The sequence below is a fragment of the Anomaloglossus baeobatrachus genome, chromosome 8 (assembly GCF_048569485.1).
Source record: "Anomaloglossus baeobatrachus isolate aAnoBae1 chromosome 8, aAnoBae1.hap1, whole genome shotgun sequence".
In the NCBI taxonomy this organism is placed as follows: Eukaryota; Metazoa; Chordata; class Amphibia; order Anura; family Aromobatidae; genus Anomaloglossus; species Anomaloglossus baeobatrachus.
In genome coordinates this window covers 260,276,864-260,294,222 of record NC_134360.1, presented here as the reverse complement: position 1 = coordinate 260,294,222, position 17,359 = coordinate 260,276,864, and the positions used below count along the sequence as shown (strand labels likewise).

The 17,359-nt window shown below is 43.1% G+C and overlaps 1 protein-coding gene across 4 annotated transcripts in view; it reads right to left on the bottom strand.

The window, feature by feature from the left end:
• Nucleotides 1–17,359, bottom strand: part of LOC142249555 (uncharacterized) — a 102,446-nt gene that overhangs the window by 20,300 nt on the left and 64,787 nt on the right. For 3 of the 4 annotated variants that reach the window (XM_075321226.1, XM_075321225.1, XM_075321228.1), the window contains 6 exons: nt 14,322–14,373; nt 14,105–14,171; nt 13,801–14,020; nt 6,592–6,643; nt 5,791–5,857; nt 5,487–5,706 (listed from right to left, as the gene is read on the bottom strand). In XM_075321226.1, coding sequence (XP_075177341.1) covers nt 5,487–5,706; nt 5,791–5,857; nt 6,592–6,643; nt 13,801–14,020; nt 14,105–14,171; nt 14,322–14,373 — 678 coding nt within the window. The remainder of the gene's footprint in view (nt 1–5,486; nt 5,707–5,790; nt 5,858–6,591; nt 6,644–13,800; nt 14,021–14,104; nt 14,172–14,321; nt 14,374–17,359) is intronic. The other variant, XM_075321229.1, reaches the window with a different exon arrangement.

Genomic DNA, 17,359 nt, shown 5'->3' with positions numbered 1-17,359 from the left:
ATTTACAGGAGGAGTGAAATCCACGTTTTTTCCACCAGTTTCACCAGGCAACAATATTGACTTGTTCCAAGAAGTGGTGTTGCGTGACATACGAGCACTGTCCTACCCCACCTTTCCTGATAATTTATCGGGAGCAGAAAAACTTGCTTTAAAAAAACTACAGTCATGGAAAGATGTGACCATAAGAAAAGCAGACAAGGGGGGTGCGATAGTGCTTTTGGACACGCGATACTACTTAAAAGAAGCGTCAAATCAACTCAGTAACAACGAGGTTTATAGAGTTCAAAAAGGAGACCCCACAGTAAAATTTAAAGAAAAATTGAGAAGTTTTCTGAATAGACAGGTCAGTGTGGGATTCCTGACAAAAAACAGGGCTGAAAAATTACTCCCTTCCTTTCCTATTAAACCTCATTGGTACTCAGTTCCTAAAATCCACAAATCGATTGTTGCACCCCCAGGGAGACCAATCGTCTCAGGAATTGGCTCCCTGACTGAACCTTTGTCTAAGTACCTTGATTGGCTACTTCATCCTCTATTGGCATGTATTCCATCATTCATAAAAGACACAAGTGATCTATTGTACCATTTAGAGAATTTTGTTTGGCAGCCCTCCTTTAAATGGGTGTCTTTAGACATCGAGAGTCTATATACAAGAATACCACAACGCCTAGGAGTGGAGGTCATTGTAGATAGACTCAGAAAAATAGGAGAAGCCCCAGAACAAATTAATTTTATTGAAGAAGCTTTATTTTTTGTTCTCACACATAATGCTTTTAAATTCGGTAATGATTGGTTCTTACAACATAGTGGGGTGGCGATGGGGACACCGGTGGCTTGCACATTTGCAAATTTATATCTAGCCACAGTGGAAGAGGATCTGGTATATAGTCTGAATAATCCCTTTATCAGACATATAAAATTGTATTTACGCTTTGTGGAAGATGTCCTGATTGTATGGGATGGAGAAGAGGCAGATGTAAAAGCTTTTGTTCAGCATTTAAATTTAACAAATAAATATAACATGTTATTCACTCATCAATATGGAGAAAGTGAGATAGAATTCCTAGATGTTAAATTAGTGATAAAAGAAGGACAGATCACACGAGAGATCATTCTTTAGGAAACCCAAAGCAGTGAATAACTTATTACACCATAAAAGTGCCCACCCAAGACACGTCCTCAAATCCATCCCATACAGCCAGTTTTTGCGAGTTTACAGAATTACAAATGACATTGAGAAATTGAACGAACAAATTCAGGATCTTCAGAAAAGATTTTTAGAACGCGGTTACCCAAGAGCCGAGGTAATTGCAGCGCAGGAACGAGCTAGCAAAAAAGTTGCAGAGGAAAAAATAAAAAATAAAAAATTGTCCAGAAAAATAGGTTCCAATCCAGATCAGCAAAATAATGCACAAAAACGTCTGATTTTTAATTTTAAGTATAGTCCAATGGACAACATCATTAGGACTACAATAAATAAAAACTGGCACCTAATAGAAAAAGACAGAGATTTAGCAGATTCAGCTAAAAATAGACCGTTAATTACATACAGACGGTCTAAAAACATCGGAGACATACTAGTAAAAAAATGCTACACACCAACCACAACCTGGCTGCATAACCTTAGTCCTTTGGGTAACCACAAATGTGGTAATTGTTCATTCTGTCAGTACCATCTTACTGGTAAATCTTTAAAAGTGGGCAATGCCTGGCACAGGACTAAACATTTGATTACTTGTAGAACCAAAATGGTAATTTATATAGTCTTCTGTCCTTGTGGTTTATACTACATAGGGAAGACGATTAGACCACTCTTCGTGCGTTTCCGCGAACATAGAAATTCCATATCCACAGGAATTGGAGCAACTAAGATGATCCAGCATGTGAAAAATTTTCATGAAGCAAATTGCAACGTTTTAATGTTTGCTGGATTAGAATTAGTTGAACCGTCTCCAAGAGGTGGTGATACTCATAAGGTCCTTTTGCAAAAGGAAGCTGAGTATATTATTAAATATAATGCTATGGGTCCGCTAGGCTTTAATGAAAAAAACTACTTAGTCGTATTTTTGGGTTGAAAAAGTATAATTTATTACATCATCATATAATGTTAAAACAATGTGTCCGTCATTGCGTTCCATTTAGTGATATCAAGTCCATTTTGGGCTTTTTTGTTTTTAATGTTTTTTAACTCACCTGCACACATGATTGGAGCTTAATGCTTTTTTATAACCTGCTAGTGAGGTCACTAATTTGTAAGACCCGTCGAAGCCCCACCTACAGGGGCGAAACGGCCGTAGTCTTTTTGTGCTAACCATCCTCATTCCCTCCCTGTTACGCCGAAGCATGTATCCTCCGATCATGGAATAAAACCTGAATACTTCACAGCAATTACTGGTGAGTGCTGTTCCCTTTTTTCTTCCTGTGCCTAATGTTCCATGTTCTGATGCTTTTGGAACAAGCACCCCGTAGCTGTATTCAGTAGAGTCCGACCTGGAAGTTTTCTCTGGTCATAGCAGAGATTAACAGCACCGTGTGTGCTTTCTGCAACAAGTCGCTGTTTGTCTAATGTGGACAGTCCTCAGTGGAAGTAGTGCCCCGCAAATCCTCCTTGTTACTACTGCATATGTACGGTATATACTCTTTGGCGCCATCACTCTTATTCTTTAAGTCCCCCTTGTTCACATCTGGCAGCTGTCAATTTGCCCCCAACACTTTTCGTTTCACTTTTTCCTCATTATGTAGATAGGGGCAAAATTTATTGGTAAATTGCAACGCGCGGGGTTAAAATTTCGCCTCACAACATAGCACCCGGCGCTGCCCGGGATAGTAACTGTCTCTCTGTTTCTCTCCCATTCTCTGTCTGTCTCCCCCTCTGTATATATCTCTCTGTCTTTTTCCCCGTTTGTGTCTGTCTCTTTCCCCGTCTGTCTCTTTCCCCGTCTGTCTCTTTCCCCGTCTGTCTCTTTCCCCGTCTGTCTCTTTCCCCGTCTGTCTCTTTCCCCGTCTGTCTCTTTCCCCGTCTGTCTCTTTCCCCGTCTGTCTCTTTTCCCGTCTGTCTCTTTCCCCGTCTGTCTCTTTCCCCGTCTGTCTCTTTCCCCGTCTGTCTCTTTCCCCGTCTGTCTCTTTCCCCGTCTGTCTCTTTCCCCGTCTGTCTCTTTCCCCGTCTGTCTCTTTCCCCGTCTGTCTCTTTCCCCGTCTGTCTCTTTCCCCGTCTGTCTCTTTCCCCGTCTGTCTCTTTCCCCGTCTGTCTCTTTCCCCGTCTGTCTCTTTCCCCGTCTGTCTCTTTCCCCGTCTGTCTGTCTCTTTGTGTCTGTCTCTTTCCCTGGCTGCATTGTGACACACAACATTCCATATAAGGGCGTGGCTGTGCATTCTTCTGAAGTTCTGGCTGCACTGTGGCTCCCAGCTCCATTCACTTTAATGGAGGCAGGTTTTTTGGCGAATAACTGTAAAGAGCGGTGTTAAAATTTCCCCTCGAAACATAGCCTATGACGCTCTCGGGGTCCAGAAATGTGTGTGTGCAAAATTTTGTGGCTGTAGCTGCGACGGTGCGGATGCCAATCCCGGACATACATACACACACACACACATACACACACATACACACACACATTCAGCTTTATATATTAGATATATATATTTTTTTAAAAGGGGCCAACAACATACTAGAAATCCTTAACGCAGGATATCACAACCCAAACTATTTATGTTTTTGTAGCTTTTTCAAAAACAAGTCCAGCAATTCCATTACACGGCCAGTCCTTTCCTCCATTACTGAGAAATCAGCATGTGAATTGATCTGCAAACAAGACTGTAGATGTGAAGCCTCCGTCACTCCAGCTCTATTCCCCACCCAGCACCGCCTCCTCCTGCTGGATTGACAGCCTCTATGCGGTGTGTGACTTCAGCTGCCAGTCCAGCAGGAGGCGACACTGGGCGAGATAAAGAGCCTTCATATCTACTAATAGCGATTTGGACATCCGATCAAACTCCAGTTCCTCAGTAATGGAGGAACACACCGGCCGTGTAAAGGTGTCGCTGAGCAGAGCTTTGGAAGATCTACATGCAAATATAAATAGTTTGGGATGTGAAATCCTGCTGACAGATTTCCTTTAATGATCAGGCCAAATTGTAGACATCTGACCAGGGTCACTTTGTGATGTAATAACTCTGGAACGCGTCAATGGACCCCAGTGATTCGGAGATTGTTTTTCGGGACATATTACCCATCATGATACTGGTGAATTTAGGATGATATTTTTTTGCATTTGTGAAAAACAAAACACGTAAAATTGGCAAAAATATGAAAATGTCGCAAATTTCAAACTTTGAATTTTTCTGCCCTTAGACTAGAGCGTTATGTCACAGACTGGTTAATACATGACTTGGTCTGCCTTACACTCGCACCATTTGTGAAACTATTTTTTTTGTTAGGAAGTTAAAACGATGATCAATGTATCGGTAATTTTTCATTTTTCCAACAAAATTTACAAAACCATTTTTTTTTTTAGGGACCAGATCATATTTGAAGTGATTTTGAGAAACCTGTGTGATGGGAAATACCCAAAATGACAGCATTCCAAAAACCGCACCCCTCAAAGTGCTCAAACCACATCCAAGAGGTTTATTAACCCTTCAAGTGCTTTACCAGAAATTAAGGAAAAGTGGACTAAAAAAATAAAAATTAAATTTTGCCTAAAAATGTTGCTTTGGCCCCAATCTATTCACTTTTACAAAGGATAGCAGGACAAAATGGACCCCAAAATTTGTCACCCAGATTCTTCTGAGCACACTAAAACCTCACATGTGGTCAGAAACCTCTGTTAGGCACTTGGCCGGCTCAGAAAGGTAGAAGCACTATTTAAACGTTGGAACACAAATTTGGCTAAAATAGATTGCGGGCACCATGTTGTATTTGCAGGGCCCCTGAGGTACCTAAACAGCAGAAACCTCACACAGGTGACCCCCAGTTTGGAAACTAGAACTGTCAAGCATTTTACCCAGGGGTAGTTTATAAAATGAATGATGAGATGTTTCCTTTGTCTGCACATAGTGAAAAAAGTGAAATTTGCCAATTACTGAATATGTTGGTGTGTAAGTGTAGTAGTATGTCAGAAGGGCCCACCAGAGGATTCTCCTGTCGTCCTGTGGGCCAGTCCAAGTCTGTTCTCTCCATATTATATGCCTAATATTTGGTAGATTTTATGACATCTTTCCAGAATTCACCATTATTTACTGCAGACATACACGTGAACATTTCTCAGTACAGACACTTTGCAGATGAATTCCCAGTTTGGTGCTAAATTCACTGTTATTTACACAATTGCACATTTTGCATGTTTGGATCAATTCATTTGTCATAAAATAGTCATTTATTATCTAGGATTTCACATTATACACATTTTTTTTGCCACATTTCCTCAATAAAATTGCCCTGTTGAGTTGTTTGTGGGAATAATCACAACAGTAAAATCTCTGTACAATACCTGGAGGCCTTTGTGTTGTTTCTTTGGTTGGTTCCGGACTCACTGGACGGGTGGAGATAAATAGGAAAGATCCAGGCCACGGTCCATAGTTCTTGGTAGAGACCCCATTTCTTGTAGATCCAGTGTAACTGCTCTGACCTGGTGACTTCTGCACTGAGACTTGTCCTCCATTATTGGGTATTTTTCCAGCATGGATAGCAGCTCGGCAGATAGAGGAATCCTAAGAGAAATTATAGGTACAGCAGGTGACTTTTTATACTGTTTGATAACAGTGAATTTATAATACTTTTTGCTTTCGTCTTACATTTGTATACACATCAGATCCCCAAACAGATCCCCCATTGGTAAGACAGTCAGCTGGACACAACACCCTGCAAAATAATCAGATAATTAGAAAGAAATACAATATTATCCATACATGATTGTGGCTACTCTGCAATATCAGTCACTGCTGGTGCATAAAAGTGGCGGTGTAAGGCCGGTTTTGCACACTACGACATCGTAGGTGCGATGTCGGTGGAGTCAAATCGAAAGTGCCGCACATCCGGCGTCACTTGCGATGTAGTAGTGTGTAAAACCTTTTTGATATGATGAACGAGCGCAAAAGCGTTGTTATCGTATCATCGGTGTAGTCTCCGACATTTCCATAATGCCGGTGCAGTGACAGGTACGATGTTGTTCCTCGTTCCTGCGGCAGCACACATCACTGTGTATGAAGCCGCAGGAACGAGGAACTTCTCCTACCTGCCTCCCGGCTGCTATGACAAGGAAGGAGGTGGGCGGGATGTTTACATCCTGCTCATCTCCGCCCCTCCGCCGCTATTGGCCGCCTGCCGTGTGACGTCGCTGTGACACCGCACGACCCGCCACCTTAGGAAGGAGGCGGTTCGCCGGCCAGAGCGACGTCGCGGGACGGGTGAGTGCGTGTGAAGCTGCCGTAACGACAATGTTCGCTACGGCAGCTATCACAAGATATAGCACGTACGACGGGGGCAGGGACTATCGCACTCGACATCGCAGCATCGGCATGCGATGTTGTAATGTGCAAAGCCGGCCTTACTCCAGAAATAGCGGGGCTATGGAATAAAAGTAAAAAAAATCTTACTCTGCAGAAGATCCCGGTAAATCTCTCGCGGTTGTTGTACAAGAAGCCGTCACTGCAACAAAATGGGAAGAATTCTCTGAGACGGAGTCACCATTACAGGTTCATGTTCTCTCTCCAGGATCTGATTCTGGTACCAGTGACCAGTATACAGTGCGGGCCATAAGTCAATGGAAGTGGCCACAGTCTAATGTGATGAGATACCAATATTACAGATCCCTTAACCTTGCTCAACTTCATGAAAAAAGCCAAATATATACATATATACACACACACACTGTAATATATATATACTAGCTGTACTATCCGGCTTCGCCCGGGTTAATAACTGCTGTTAACAAAATAGAATGTATTAACAAAAATGTATTCTGCACAAAAACCACAAAACAAATAGAAATGTAATTATTAAAAGGCAAAAACTAAGCTAATAGAATTTCACAACATATATCTCAACACCACAGATATTCCACACAGATTTAACAGGTACTATCCCAACTGGGTACACCTTGACGTTTGGTGGGATAGCTTTATGCTTTTTTTGATCAAAAACAGTGTTCACTAAGTACCCTATGTTTATATGCACTATGCTTTTATTTAGTTACAGCAGGGTATGTTTTCACAATTTTTTCTCACAGATTTAACATCCTATGACCGCACACATACTGAGAATGTCCTTTGTTGCCTATATTAACCAATCAGAGCTCAGATTAATTAACTGTAGAAAAATAGAAGCTAAGCTGTGATTGGTTGCTATTGGCAGCCTGATAAATCTCCAGGCAACATAAAGCCCTCCCCCTGACAGTATATATTAGCTCACACATACACCTATAGACAGGTCATGTTACTGACAGCTGCCGTATTTCCTATGTGGTACATTTGTTGTTCTTGTAGTTTGGCTGCTTATTAATCAGATTTTTATTTTTGAAGGATAATACTAGACTTGTGTGTGTTTAGGGCGATTATGTGGTGAGGTTGGTGTATGTGTGGTGAGATGTGTGCTGAGGGTGGTATATGTACCAGACTTGTGTGTGTTTAGGGTGATTATGTGGCGAGGTTGGTGTGTGTGTGGTGAGATGTGTGCTGAGGGTGGTACAGTTAGGTCCAGAAATATTTGGACAGTGACACAAGTTTTGTTATTTTAGCTGTTTACAAAAACATGTTCAGAAATACAATTCTATATATAATATGGGCTGAAAGTGCACACTCCCAGCTGCAATATGAGAGTTTTCACATCCAAATCGGAGAAAGGGTTTAGGAATCATAGCTCTGTAATGCATAGCCTCCTCTTTTTCAAGGGACCAAAAGTAATTGGACAAGGGACTCTAAGGGCTGCAATTAACTCTGAAGGCGTCTCCCTCGTTAACCTGTAATCAATGAAGTAGTTAAAAGGTCTGGGGTTGATTACAGGTGTGTGGTTTTGCATTTGGAAGCTGTTGCTGTGACCAGACAACATGCGGTCTAAGGAACTCTCAATTGAGGTGAAGCAGAACATCCTGAGGCTGAAAAAAAAAGAAAAAATCCATCAGAGAGATAGCAGACATGCTTGGAGTAGCAAAATCAACAGTCGGGTACATTCTGAGAAAAAAAGAATTGACTGGTGAGCTTGGGATCTCAAAAAGGCCTGGGCGTCCACGGATGACAACAGTGGTGGATGATCGCTGCATACTTTCTTTGGTGAAGAAGAACCCGTTCACAACATCAACTGAAGTCCAGAACACTCTCAGTGAAGTAGGTGTATCTGTCTCTAAGTCAACAGTAAAGAGAAGACTCCATGAAAGGGTAAATACAAAGGGTTCACATCTAGATGCAAACCATTCATCAATTCCAAAAATAGACAGGCCAGAGTTAAATTTGCTGAAAAACACCTCATGAAGCCAGCTCAGTTCTGGAAAAGTATTCTATGGACAGATGAGACCAAGATCAACCTGTACCAGAATAATGGGAAGAAAAACGTTTGGAGAAGAAAGGGAACGGCACATGATCCAAGGCACACCACACCCTCTGTAAAACATGGTGGAGGCAACGTGATGGCATGGGCATACATGGCTTTCAATGGCACTGGGTCACTTGTGTTTATTGATGACATACCAGCAGACAAGAGTAGCCGGATGAATTCTGAAGTGTACCGGGATATACTTTCAGCCCAGATTCAGCCAAATGCCGCAAAGTTGATCGGACGGCGCTTCATAGTACAGATGGACAATGACCCCAAGCATACAGCCAAAGCTACCCAGGAGTTCATGAGTGCAAAAAAGTGAAACATTCTGCAATGGCCAAGTCAATCACCAGATCTTAACCCAATTGAGCATGCATTTCACTTGCTCAAATCCAGACTTAAGACGGAAAGACCCACAAACAAGCAAGACCTGAAGGCTGCGGCTGTAAAGGCCTGGCAAAGCATTAAGAAGGAGGAAACCCAGCGTTTGGTGATGTCCATGGGTTCCAGACTTAAGGCAGTGATTGCATCCAAAGGATTCGCAACAAAATATTGAAAATAAAAAATTTTTTTTTGGGTTTGGTTTATTTGTCCAATTACATTTGACCTCCTAAAATGTGGAGTGTTTGTAAAGAAATGTGTACAATTCCTACAATTTCTATCAGATATTTTTGTTCAAACCTTCAAATTAAACATTACAATCTGCACTTGAATTCTGTTGTAGACGTTTCTTTTCAAATCCAATGTGGTGGCATGCAGAGCCCAACTCGCGAAAATTGTGTCACTGTCCAAATATTTCTGGACCTAACTGTATATGTACCAGACTTGTGTGTGTTGGTGTATGTGTGGTGAGATGTCTGCTGAGGGTGGTATATGTATCAGACTTGTGTGTGTTTAGGGCGATTATGTGGTGAGGTTGGTGTATGTGTGGTGAGATGTGTGCTGAGGGTGGTATATGTACCAGACTTGTGTGTGTTTAGGGTGATTATGTGGTGAGGTTGGTGTATGTGTGGTGAGATGTGTGCTTAGGGTGGTATATGTACCAGACTTGTGTGTGTTTAGGGTGATTATGTGGCGAGGTTGGTGTATGTGTGGTGAGATGTGTGCTGAGGGTGGTATATGTACCACACTTGTGTGTGTTTAGGGTGATTATGTGGTGAGGTTGGTGTATGTGTGGTGAGATGTGTGCTGAGGGTGGTATATGTACCAGACTTGTGTGTGTTTAGGGTGATTATGTGGCGAGGTTGGTGTATGTGTGGTGAGATGTGTGCTGAGGGTGGTATATGTACCAGACTTGTGTGTGTTTAGGGTGATTATGTGGCGAGGTTGGTGTGTGTGTGGTGAGATATGTGCTGAGGGTGGTATATGTACCAGACTTGTGTGTGTTTAGGGTGATTATGTGGCGAGGTTGGTGTATGTGTGGTGAGATGTGTGCTGAGGGTGGTATATTTGTTCATGTACGTGGTAGTGTGTGGCGCATTTTGTGTGTTCATATCCCCGAGTGTGGTGAGTATCTCATGTCGGGGCCCCACCTTAATAACTGTACGGTATATACTCTTTGGCGCCATCGCTCTTATTCTTTAAGTCCCCCTTGTTCACATCTGGCAGCTGAATTTGCCCCCAACAATTTTCGTTTCACTTTTTCCTCATTATGTAGATAGGGGCAAAATTTATTGGTAAATTGCAACGCGCGGGGTTAAAATTTCGCCTCACAACATAGCACCCGGCGCTGCCCGGGATAGTAACTGTCTCTCTGTTTCTCTCCCATTCTCTGTCTGTCTCCCCCTCTGTATATATCTCTCTGTCTTTTTCCCCGTTTGTGTCTGTCTCTTTCCCCGTCTGTCTCTTTCCCCGTCTGTCTCTTTCCCCGTCTGTCTCTTTCCCCGTCTGTCTCTTTCCCCGTCTGTCTCTTTCCCCGTCTGTCTCTTTCCCCGTCTGTCTCTTTCCCCGTCTGTCTCTTTCCCCGTCTGTCTCTTTCCCCGTCTGTCTCTTTCCCCGTCTGTCTCTTTCCCCGTCTGTCTCTTTCCCCGTCTGTCTCTTTCCCCGTCTGTCTCTTTCCCCGTCTGTCTCTTTCCCCGTCTGTCTCTTTCCCCGTCTGTCTCTTTCCCCGTCTGTCTCTTTCCCCGTCTGTCTCTTTCCCCGTCTGTCTCTTTCCCCGTCTGTCTCTTTCCCCGTCTGTCTCTTTCCCCGTCTGTCTCTTTCCCCGTCTGTCTCTTTCCCCGTCTGTCTCTTTCCCCGTCTGTCTCTTTCCCCGTCTGTCTCTTTCCCCGTCTGTCTCTTTCCCCGTCTGTCTCTTTCCCCGTCTGTCTCTTTCCCCGTCTGTCTCTTTCCCCGTCTGTCTCTTTCCCCGTCTGTCTCTTTCCCCGTCTGTCTCTTTCCCCGTCTGTCTCTTTCCCCGTCTGTCTCTTTCCCCGTCTGTCTCTTTCCCCGTCTGTCTCTTTCCCCGTCTGTCTCTTTCCCCGTCTGTCTCTTTCCCCGTCTGTCTCTTTCCCCGTCTGTCTCTTTCCCCGTCTGTCTCTTTCCCCGTCTGTCTCTTTCCCCGTCTGTCTCTTTCCCCGTCTGTCTCTTTCCCCGTCTGTCTCTTTCCCCGTCTGTCTCTTTCCCCGTCTGTCTCTTTCCCCGTCTGTCTGTCTCTTTGTGTCTGTCTCTTTCCCTGGCTGCATTGTGACACACAACATTCCATATAAGGGCGTGGCTGCGCATTCTTCTGAAGTTCTGGCTGCACTGTGGCTCCCAGCTCCATTCACTTTAATGGAGGCAGGTTTTTTGGCGAATAACTGTAAAGAGCGGTGTTAAAATTTCCCCTCGAAACATAGCCTATGACGCTCTCGGGGTCCAGAAATGTGTGTTTGCAAAAGTTTGTGGCTGTAGCTGCGACGGTGCGGATGCCAATCCCGGACATACACACACATTCAGCTTTATATATCAGAGATATATATATATATATATATGCGCATTTTTTAAAGGGCCAACAACATACTAGAAATCCTTAATGCAGGATTTCACAACCCAAACTATTTATGTTTTTGTAGCTTTTCCAAAAACAAGTCCAGCAATTCCATTACACGGCCAGTCCGTTCCTCCATTACTGAGAAATCAGCATGTGAATTGATCTGCAAACAAGACTGTAGATGTGAAGCCTCCGTCACTCCAGCTCTATTCCCCACCCAGCACCGCCTCCTCCTGCTGGATTGACAGCCTCTATGCGGTGTGTGATTTCAGCTGCCAGTCCAGCAGGAGGCGACACTGGGCGAGATAAAGAGCCTTCATATCTACTAATAGCGATTTGGACATCAGATCAAACTCCAGTTCCTCAGTAATGGAGGAACAGACCGGCCGTGTAAAGGTGTCGCTGAGCAGAGCTTTGGAAGGTCTACATGCAAATATACATAGTTTGGGATGTGAAATCCTGCTGACAGATTTCCTTTAATGATCAGGCCAAATTGTAGACATCTGACCAGGGTCACTTTGTGATGTAATAACTCTGGAACGCGTCAATGGATCCCAGTGATTCGGAGATTGTTTTTCGGGACATATTACCCATCATGATACTGGTGAATTTAGGATGATATTTTTTTGCATTTGTGAAAAACAAAACACGTAAAATTGGCAAAAATATGAAAATGTCGCAAATTTCAAACTTTGATTTTTTCTGTCCTTAGACTAGAGCGTTGTGTCACAGACTGGTTAATAACTGGGGAGAAGAAAGCTCATGCATAATGGACGCGCACAGTGGTTTATTCAGCCTAACATTGGGGACTGCCTATTAGGTCTGCTCCCGGTCACTCAGATTCTATGAGTTTTCATGTATGTATAGGGATTACCTTATGCGCATAATGTACTTTCTGATTAAAATCTGCTTCCATATTGCACACTGAATGGTCGTACAGGGCGGTACCCCCTATTACCAGCATGAGAGATGTGGGACTTTGATGTTTCATGGTTTTAAGTGATTTTAATACATTGTGTGTGTTGGGTTTGTTCAATAAATTTCATATTTTTCTCCTTACAATTCCAGTATTATGGTCTCACTTTGCGGTTTGCGCGTCCATTATGCATGAGCTTTCTTCTCCCCAGTTGTTGTCTGTTTATTCATGCAGGACGCAGCATCCCTGTTGTTGATTACTTGCAACATTAGCGGTGCACCCAGAATCTTTATGGTTCAAGACTGGTTAATAAATGACTTGGTCTGCCTTACACTCGCACCATTTGTGAAACTATTTTTTTTGTTAGGAAGTTAAAACGATGATCAATGTATCGGTAATTTTTCCAACAAAATTTACAAAACCATTTTTTTTTCTTAGGGACCAGATCATATTTGAAGTGATTTTGAGAAACCTGTGTGATGGGAAATACCCAAAATGACAGCATTCCAAAAACCGCACCCCTCAAAGTGCTCAAAACCACATCCAAGAGGTTTATTAACCCTTCAACTGCTTTACCAGAAATTAATGAAAAGTGGACTAAAAAAATAAAAATTAAATTTTGCCTAAAAATGTTGCTTTGGCCCCATCTATTCACTTTTACAAAGGATAGCAGGACAAAATGGACCACAAAATTTGTCACCCAGATTCTTCTGAGCACACTAAAACCTCACATGTGGTCAGAAACCTCTGTTAGGCACTTGGCTGGCTCAGAAAGGTAGAAGCACTATTTAAACGTTGGAACACAAATTTGGCTAAAATAGATTGCGGGCACCATGTTGTATTTGCAGGGCCCCTGAGGTACCTAAACAGCAGAAACCTCACACAGGTGACCCCCAGTTTGGAAACTAGAACTGTCAAGCATTTTACCCAGGGGTAGTTTATAAAATGAATGATGAGATGTTTCCTTTGTCTGCACATAGTGAGAAAAGTGAAATTTGCCAATTACTGAATATGTTGGTGTGTAAGTGTAGTAGTATGTCAGAAGGCCCACCAGAGGATTCTCCTGTCGTCCTGTGGGCCAGTCCAAGTCTGTTCTCTCCATATTATATGCCTAATATTTGGTAGATTTTATGACATCTTTCCAGAATTCACCATTATTTACTGCAGACATACACATGAACATTTCTCAGTACAGACACTTTGCAGATGAATTCCCAGTTTGGTGCTAAATTCACTGTTATTTACACAATTGCACATTTTGCATGTTTGGATCAATTCAATTGTCATAAAATAGTCATTTATTATCTAGGATTGCACATTATACCATTTTTTTGCCACATTTCTTTAATAAAATTGCCCTGTTGAGTTGTTTGTGGGATTAATCACAACAGTAAAATCTCTGTCCAATACCTGGAGGCCTTTGTGTTGTTTCTGTGGTTGGTTCCGGACTCACTGGACTGGTGGAGATAAATAGGAAAGATCCAGGCCACGGTCCATAGTTCTTGGTAGAGACCCCATTTCTTGTAGATCCAGTGTAACTGCTCTGACCTGGTGACTTCTGCACGGAGACCTGTCCTCCATTATTGGGTATTTTTCCCGCATGGATAGCAGCTCGGCAGATAGAGGAATCCTAAGAGAAATTATAGGTACAGCAGGTGACTTTTTATACTGTTTGATAACAGTGAATTTATAATACTTTTTGCTTTCGTCTTACATCTGTATACACATCAGATCCCCAAACAGATCCCCCATTGGTAAGACAGTCAGCTGGACACAACACCCTGCAAATAATCAGATAATTAGAAAGAAATACAATATTATCCATCCATGATTGTGGCTACTCTGCAATATCAGTCACTGCTGGTGCATAAAAGTGGCGGTGTAACTCCAGAAATAGCGGGGCTATGGAATAAAAGGAAAAGAAATCTTACTCTGCAGAAGATCCCGGTAAATCTCTCGCGGTTGTTGTACAAGAAGCCGTCACTGCAACAAAATGGGAAGAATTCTCTGAGACGGAGTCACCATTACAGGTCCATGTTCTCCCTCCAAGATCTGATTCTGGTACCAGTGACCAGTATACAGTGCGGGCCATAAGTCAATGGAAGTGGTCACAGTCTAATGTGATGAGATACCAATATTACAGATCCCTTAACCTTGCTCAACTTTCATGAAAAAAGCCAAATATATACATATATACACACACACACTATAATATATATATACTAGCTGTACTATCCGGCTTCGCCCGGGTTAATAACTGCTGTTAACAAAATAGAATGTATTAACAAAAATGTATTCTGCACAAAAACCACAAAACAAATAGAAATGTAATTATTAAAAGGCAAAAACTAAGCTAATAGAATTTCACAACATATATCTCAACACCACAGATATTCCACACAGATTTAACAGGTACTATCCCAACTGGGTACACCTTGACGTTTGGTGGGATAGCTTTATGCTTTTTTTGATCAAAAACAGTGTTCACTAAGTACCCTATGTTTATATGCACTATGCTTTTATTTAGTTACAGCAGGGTATGTTTTCACAATTTTTTCTCACAGATTTAACATCCTATGACCGCACACATACTGAGAATGTCCTTTGTTGCCTATATTAACCAATCAGAGCTCAGATTAATTAACTGTAGCAAAATAGAAGCTAAGCTGTGATTGGTTGCTATTGGCAGCCTGATAAATCTCCAGGCAACAGAAAGCCCTCCCCCTGACAGTATATATTAGCTCACACATACACCTATAGACAGGTCATGTGACTGACAGCTGCCGTATTTCCTATGTGGTACATTTGTTGTTCTTGTAGTTTGGCTGCTTATTAATCAGATTTTTATTTTTGAAGGATAATACTAGACTTGTGTGTGTTTAGGGTGATTATGTGGTGAGGTTGGTGTGTGTGTGGTGAGATGTGTGCTGAGGGTGGTATATGTACCAGGCTTGTGTGTGTTTAGGGTGATTATGTGGTGAGGTTGGTGTGTGTGTGGTGAGATGTGTGCTGAGGGTGGTATATGTACCAGACTTGTGTGTGTTTAGGGTGATTATGTGGCGAGGTTGGTGTGTGTGTGGTGAGATGTGTGCTGAGGGTGATATATGTACCAGACTTGTGTGTGTTTAGGGGGATTATGTGGCGAGGTTGGTGTATGTGTGGTGAGATGTGTGCTGAGGGTGGTATATGTACCAGACTTGTGTGTGTTTAGGGTGATTATGTGGTGAGGTTGGTGTGTGTGTGGTGAGATGTGTGCTGAGGGTGATATATGTACCAGACTTGTGTGTGTTTAGGGGGATTATGTGGCGAGGTTGGTGTATGTGTGGTGAGATGTGTGCTGAGGGTGGTATATGTACCAGACTTGTGTGTGTTTAGGGTGATTATGTGGTGAGGTTGGTGTGTGTGTGGTGAGATGTGTGCTGAGGGTGATATATGTACCAGACTTGTGTGTGTTTAGGGTGATTATGTGGTGAGGTTGGTGTATGTGTGGTGAGATGTGTGCTGAGGGTGGTATATGTACCAGACTTGTGTGTGTTTAGGGTGATTATGTGGCGAGGTTGGTGTATGTGTGGTGAGATGTGTGCTGAGGGTGGTATATGTACCAGACTTGTGTGTGTTTAGGGTGATTATGTGGCGAGGTTGGTGTGTGTGTGGTGAGATGTGTGCTGAGGGTGGTATATGTACCAGACTTGTGTGTGTTTAGGGTGATTATGTGGCGAGGTTGGTGTGTGTGTGGTGAGATGTGTGCTGAGGGTGGTATATGTACCAGACTTGTGTGTGTTTAGGGTGATTATGTGGCGAGGTTGGTGTATGTGTGGTGAGATGTGTGCTGAGGGTGGTATATGTACCAGACTTGTGTGTGTTTAGGGCGATTATGTGGCGAGGTTGGTGTGTGTGGTGAGATGTGTGCTGAGGGTGGTATATGTACCAGACTTGTGTGTGTTTAGGGTGATTATGTGGCGAGGTTGGTGTGTGTGTGGTGAGATGTGTGCTGAGGGTGGTATATGTACCAGACTTGTGTGTGTTTAGGGTGATTATGTGGCGAGGTTGGTGTATGTGTGGTGAGATGTGTGCTGAGGGTGGTATATGTACCAGACTTGTGTGTGTTTAGGGTGATTATGTGGTGAGGTTGGTGTGTGTGTGGTGAGATGTGTGCTGAGGGTGATATACGTACCAGACTTGTGTGTGTTTAGGGTGATTATGTGGCGAGGTTGGTGTATGTGTGGTGAGATGTGTGCTGAGGGTGGTATATGTACCAGACTTGTGTGTGTTTAGGGTGATTATGTGGTGAGATTGGTGTATGTGTGGTGAGATGTGTGCTTAGGGTGGTATATGTACCAGACTTGTGTGTGTTTAGGGTGATTATGTGGTGAGGTTGGTGTGTGTGTGGTGAGATGTGTGCTGAGGGCGGCATATGTACCAGACTTGTGTGTGTTTAGGGTGATTATGTGGCGAGGTTGGTGTATGTGTGGTGAGATGTGTGCTGAGGGTGGTATATGTACCAGACTTGTGTGTGTTTAGGGTGATTATGTGGCGAGGTTGGTGTGTGTGTGGTGAGATGTGTGCTGAGGGTGGTATATGTACCAGACTTGTGTGTGTTTAGGGTGATTATGTGGCGAGGTTGGTGTATGTGTGGTGAGATGTGTGCTGAGGGTGGTATATGTACCAGACTTGTGTGTGTTTAGGGTGATTATGTGGCGAGGTTGGTGTGTGTGTGGTGAGATGTGTGCTGAGGGTGGTATATGTACCAGACTTGTGTGTGTTTAGGGTGATTATGTGGCGAGGTTGGTGTATGTGTGGTGAGATGTGTGCTGAGGGTGGTATATGTGTTCATGTACGTGGTAGTGTGTGGCGCATTTTGTGTGTTCATATCCCCGAGTGTGGTGAGTATCTCATGTCGGGGCCCCACCTTAACTGTACGGTATATACTCTTTGGCGCCATCGCTCTTATTCTTTAAGTCCCCCTTGT